Source organism: Myiozetetes cayanensis, unplaced genomic scaffold (genome assembly GCF_022539395.1).
Source record: "Myiozetetes cayanensis isolate MyiCay16 unplaced genomic scaffold, myiCay2020 scf17, whole genome shotgun sequence".
Taxonomy (NCBI): Eukaryota; Metazoa; Chordata; class Aves; order Passeriformes; family Tyrannidae; genus Myiozetetes; species Myiozetetes cayanensis.
Genome location: NW_026087378.1, coordinates 15815611 through 15821475, shown reverse-complemented (window position 1 = coordinate 15821475; position 5865 = coordinate 15815611). Strand labels below are relative to the sequence as shown.

General features: G+C 58.4%; 1 protein-coding gene across 1 annotated transcript; it reads right to left on the bottom strand.

Annotated features, from left to right (window-relative positions):
* Positions 1–464: 464 nt before the first annotated feature.
* On the bottom strand, positions 465–4801 carry LOC126638528 (protocadherin gamma-B5-like). Its single transcript, XM_050312485.1, has 2 exons — positions 2360–4801; positions 465–713 (listed from the first exon to the last, which is right to left on the bottom strand). The coding sequence occupies exons 1-2, from the start codon at positions 4799–4801 to the stop codon at positions 465–467; spliced, it is 2691 nt and encodes an 896-aa protein (XP_050168442.1).
* Positions 4802–5865: the final 1064 nt, after the last annotated feature.

Sequence of the window (5865 nt, the reverse complement as noted above, 5' to 3'; positions counted from 1 at the left end):
CACCAGCCGGCATAGCTGCTCTCTGTCGATCCTCTCGGCCGTCACTAAATGTCCCGTCTTCCCGTGCAGAGCAAAATACTGCGTCCTACCTTCAGAGACAACGCGGACGCCGCGGTCTGGGAGCGCCGGCAGCTGAAGCCCTAGGTCCTTGGCCACATCGCCCACGAACGAGCCCTTGGGCATCTCCTCGGGCACCGAGTAGCGCAGCTGCCCCCACGCCGCCTCCCAGGCCGCCAGCAGGACGCCCCAGAGCAGGACTCGCTGCCGCCGGCCCCAGCGCCTCCCCGCCGAGCACATCTCTGCCGCCGCCGCCGCACCGCCGGCACCACAACACTGCCGACTGATCCTCGCCGCCGATCCCGCTCACACTCCGCCTTAAACCTGTCGCTCCCGGCCGCTGCCGCTGGCCCCTCCGCCTCGCTATATCGCGGCTCCGCACCGCCGGGATGTTCGGAAACAGACCATTATCGGAGCCAAGAATACAGCGATCCAGCGATCGAGCCGGTCCGCAGCGGGCGGGGCTGCAGCGCTCCGACCTTCCTCTCGCTCCTCTCGGTCAACAGCGGCGCCCGCAGCCTCCTCCCGGCACTGCAGGCACCGAGCGCTGCCGAGAGATGCCCGCCCTGCCTCGCCAACAGGACGCTCAAAGAGACGGCACATTTGCCGCGGAAATGTCGGGTCCAGCACAGTGGAGACCTGGCGTTATGTTCTTTCTACAGCACGGGAAAATATTCATGTGATTGTGATAATCTCTACATACAAAGTTCTCTTAATATGGCGTGCAGAGTATTACGAACTGACCACTCTGTGGTAGGAAAGCACAGTATTTTCCCTGCAACTGCAGAGCTTTTTGTATGAATCGTGGTTTAGTTTTTTTTCACCAGGTGTCATACTCGAACGCCTGCAGCCAAGGTAGATTCCCAGACCCAGATGAAGTGCTCACAACAGCGATGAAGATCCCTCCTCAAAAGCCATTCTAGAGACTGGCTTTCCGTCTTTCCCTGGCTTTCCCTATATTCCTATTTTTCACCTGAACATCCGAGGCTGCTCTGAATCAGCCTACTTTTCTTCCCTCCTCCAACCACTGCTTCCGTAGTTTTGATTACAGCCTTACACAACAGGCCATGCTTATAAAACTTAGTGCTCCTTTCCTGAACACAGCCTTAGTGAGAAACACTGTAACTAAGGAATATATAATTTACTGATGAAAAAATATTAAAATATTAATAAGAGAGGCGAAAACAAACAGATCAAGCAATGAACAAAATAAAATATCCAACGCGAATTTCTTTCTTAAAGCTTATTCAGTGTCACTGCAGAAAAGTCAATTGAGGACTGGCAAACAAAAGGGAACTGCCACACATGATGAAATTCTTAATGATAAATAACCACAGAAAGAGAACAAATAAAATTCCGATAAAAAGAGACTGATCGGAGATGATAAAATGATCTCTTTATTGCTACCATTTCTGCTGCTCCCTTAAACTAAAAGATGGGAGGGCACAAGGTGGAAGACATATTCGATAGGAAAGAATATTCGTCCTTCGTCTAGTCATGTTTCCTTAAAACAACGAAACAATCTAAAAGAAAAAAATCTTTAGCCAACAAAAAGGTCGCAGTGCATCTACTCGGCAAACAAAGATCAGGAAGGAAAAATCTCATCACCGAGAGACAATCATGTTCCAAACTCCGCCATGTAGAATTAGAAAAATCTCTTTCTAAACTGAAGTATGCACCTTCACCGTTAGTAATCCATGCTATTTCACACAATACAAGCGTTGGAGAAAAACCTGAACAAACCTGAACAAAGAGGCGCCATTGCCACACTACTGCTCTGAGAAGAAATTGAAGGAAAGCAAAACTTATAAGCAAACAAGTCCTCTATATTTTTATGCAGCGTAAGTTGAACGACAGTCACCTCCAAACTGAACTGACATCTGTGACAACTCAGGAGGTAGGAAGTGCCGTTTCGCAACGCCGGCTGCTTAAAACGGGGTAGAGTTACTACCCGCTTCTATGGAAACAACCACAGGCGTTAAGAACAAAACAACAGAAACAAATTCCAGGAGAGAAAGGTCGCCAGCACGATGTTAGGAAAAGCTCAGAGAGAAGAATATTAACCTTTACTATTTCATACAACACAAGGTTTGCAGAAGAACCTGAGCATATGAACAAAGAGGTGCTGTCGCTACGTTACTGCTCTATGTCACTGCCTAAAATGCAGCAGTTATTACTTGCGCCTATGGAAACAGCGACCGGAACTAGCTGGACCAGAACAGCCACAAATCCTAAGAGCTCACGGCCACCTGCACACCCTTCCGAAAAGTTGAGAAAGGAAGGAGTGAATGTGTTTACAGACCTGCTGTGCGTCAGGGTCGGCGGGCGGCTCTCCCGCGACGGCGCTGCTGCTCGGGCTCGGCTTCCCGCAGGGCTCCCCGGCCAGAAGCTCCTCGGCGGGCAGGATGGGCAGCGGCGGCGGCGGCCAAGCGGCCTCGGCGGCGGCGCGGGCCGGCGCGGCCACGCACAGGTTGTAGGAGTAGGGCAAGGTGCCCTCGCAGAAGTCGGGCGGGAAGGCGGCGCCAGCCAGCGAGAAGCGCTGCGCGCCCAGGCAGCGCAGCACGGCGGGCGGCCCGGCCCGGCGCAGCCGCGCCAGCACGGCCAGCGCCACGCTGAGCACGAAGAGCGCCGACAGCAGCGCCAGCGCCAGCACCAGGTAGAACTGCAGCTCGGCCGGCGCGTCGGCGCCCGCCGGCCGCTCGCTCAGCTCCGGCAGCGCCTCCTGCAAGCTGTCGGCCAGCACCACGTGCAGCGTGGCCGTGGCCGACAGCGCCGGCTGCCCGTGGTCCTTCACCACGGCCACCAGCCGCTGCTTGGCCGCGTCCCGCTCCGACACGGCCCGCGCCGTGCGCACCTCGCCGCTCTGCAGCCCCACGCGGAACAGCGCCGGCTCCGACGCCTGCACCAGCTCGTACGACAGCCACGCGTTGCGCCCCGCGTCCGCGTCCACCGCCACCACCTTGCCCACCAGGTAGCCGGCCTCGGCCGACCGCGGCACCACCTCGAAAGCCGCCGCCACCGAAGAAGCCCCTCCCGCCGCCGGCGGCGGGTAGAGCACCCGCGGCGCGTTGTCGTTTTGGTCGAGCACGAAGACGCGCACCGTGGCCGTGGAGCTGCGCGCCGGCGCCCCGCCGTCCTGCGCCCGCACGGCCACCGCGAACTCGCGGCACTGCTCGTAGTCCAAGGAGCGCTGCGCGTACACCGCGCCGCTCCGCGCCTCCACCGACACGAGCGGCGCCGCGCCCGCCGCGCCCGCGCTGCCGCCCGCCAGCCAGTAGCTCACGCGCCCGTTGGCGCCCGCGTCCGCGTCCCGCGCGCTCACGCGCAGCACCAGCGCGCCCGCCACGTTGTTCTCCCGCACGTAGGCGCTGTACGCCGCCTCCTCGAACACCGGCGCGTTGTCGTTCACGTCCGACACCTCCAGCACCAGCTCCGCCGTGCTCGATAGCGCCGGCCTGCCCCGGTCCCGGGCCACCACCGTCACGCGCTGCTCGGACGCCTGCTCGCGGTCCAGCGCGCTCGCCGTCACCACCTTGTACGAGCCGCCCGACGACGCCACGATCGACAGCGGCGCCTCTCCCGACAGCTCGCACGACACCTCACCATTCTCGCCGGAGTCCCGATCCCGAATTTTCAGGAGGGCCACCACGGTGCCAGCCGGTGCGTCCTCGGGCACCGGGCTCGACAGTGACAGGATCTCGATCTCGGGTGCGTTATCATTCACGTCCAGTATCTCCACGTCGACCTTGCAGTGGGCCACCAGACCACCACCGTCCCTTGCCTCCACGTCCAGGTTGAATGTCCTCATGTCCTCGAAATCCAGAGCCTCCCGCAGCGTGATCGACCCACTATCTGCATCGACCACGAATGTCCGAAGCACCTTATCCGGCATTTCCCCTAAACTGTAGGTGATGTGGGCGTTGGTGCCGGCGTCGGCATCTGAGGCTGACACTTTCAGTACCTCCGAACCCGGCAGCGTGTCCTCGCGCAGGCTTGTCTTGTAACGGTCCTGCGCAAACACGGGTGGGTTGTCATTGGCGTCCGTCACGTTGACCCGAACCTGAACAGTCCCGGACCTCGCGGGGTCTCCACCATCAACCGCTGTCAGTACCAGCTCAAAGGAGCTCTGCTCCTCCCGGTCCAGTGGTCTCTGCAGCACTAATTCCGGCTTGCTTCCGTCCTGACTTTCCTTTATGGCCAGAGAGAAGAACGGATTGCTGGTGAGCTCGTAAGTCAGCAGTGAGTTGCTTCCCGCGTCTGCATCTTTTGCCATCTCCAGAGGGAAACGAGTGTCGGGAGGGATCGATTCATCGATCTCGAGTTCAAGAGTAGCTTTCCTGAAGGTCGGGGAGTTGTCATTCACGTCCTCAATGGCCACCTCGACATGGAAAATATTTAGCGGGTTGTGCACCAGCGCCTCGAAGCTGACGGAGCAGGACGCCGACTCGCCGCACAGCTCCTCCCGGTCCAGCCTCTCCCTCACGTACAGGTTCCCGTTCTCCTCGCTCACGGTAAAGTATTGCTTCTCCGCGCTGAGCCGCAGCTTGCGCGCCGGCAGCTCGTCCGGGCTGAGCCCCAGATCCCGTGCCAGCGGCCCCACGAGCGAGCCCGTGGGCAGCTCCTCGGGGATGGCGTAGCGGAGCCGCTCCGGCGCCGCCCGGCAGCACAGGCACAGCAGCACAGCGGGCAGCAGCAGCGCTCGCCCGCCGGCCGGCCCGCCGCTCTGCCTCCGCCCGCCCGCCATTGTCGGCAGCGCCGGCTCTCGGCGCTCGGACGGCTCCTGCCGCTGCCCTGCCTCCCTCGCAGCCGCTCGAAGCAGCGAGCGCAGGGGCCGCCGCCGCCTCGGACGCCGCCGCTGCCCGCTCTGGCCGCCTCTCGCCTCTGCTGCCCGTGCCGCTGCCGCTCTGGCCGCCACTGGCCGGGCGAGCGAGCAGCCTGCGGGGGCAGGACGCTGCGGCGGCGGCGGCTGCGGCTCCAGCGCCGCTCGGCGGCGGCCAACAGCGACACCCGGAGGCGCCGCCGCAGCACTGCACCCGCCTTTGGGCCGCGCTGGGGGCTGCACCGGCTATGGGGTCTCTCCTCGATTCCAATCAGCAATCAAAGCAGGACCTGCTTAATATGCTTCTTCCTAAGTTCTTTGGAATTGAGATGCGCTGTCGGGTGGGTTTAGGTCATTATCACAGTTAATAGTGAGAATCAGCAATCAAAGCAGGACCTGCTTAATGTGCCTTTGGAACGGCAGATTATCTGTCGGGAGCTTTTAGGTCGTTATCGCAATGAATAATCAGAAGCAAATATTCATAGCAGAGAGATAAAGAAAGGAACTCAGTTACTCTTAATAAAACAAGGGCACAAATATAGGAGCACTAAACGACGTTAGAGGGAAGACTTCAAGAGCATTTGTGCATTGTGTGAAATCGCTTGAATTCTGCTGAATTCATTACCTGGGATGAATTAACCTGGGAAAAGAATCAACCTAAAGCAATTGAAGCAATCTCTATGCTAAGGGAGCACAGTAACAGTTACTCTTTCGTTTGTGATTCTTGAAACATCCTTCTTTTCATCTCTATAATTGAGGGGCTGACAATGGAAAAGAGTAAAGCCAACTGAGTCCTTCATAAATTCACACAGTGGTTTTGGTTGGAAGTGTTCTTTCAAGGTCATTGAAAGCATGCATTGCTCTAGCTGGGGTCTCACAGAAAGAGTTTAGAGGCAGTGAACCACCCCCATCAAGCTGCTGGCCATACTACTTCTTATGTAGCAGAGGATACAATTTTCTTTCTGACCATTAAGTGCCTTTTGCCAAAT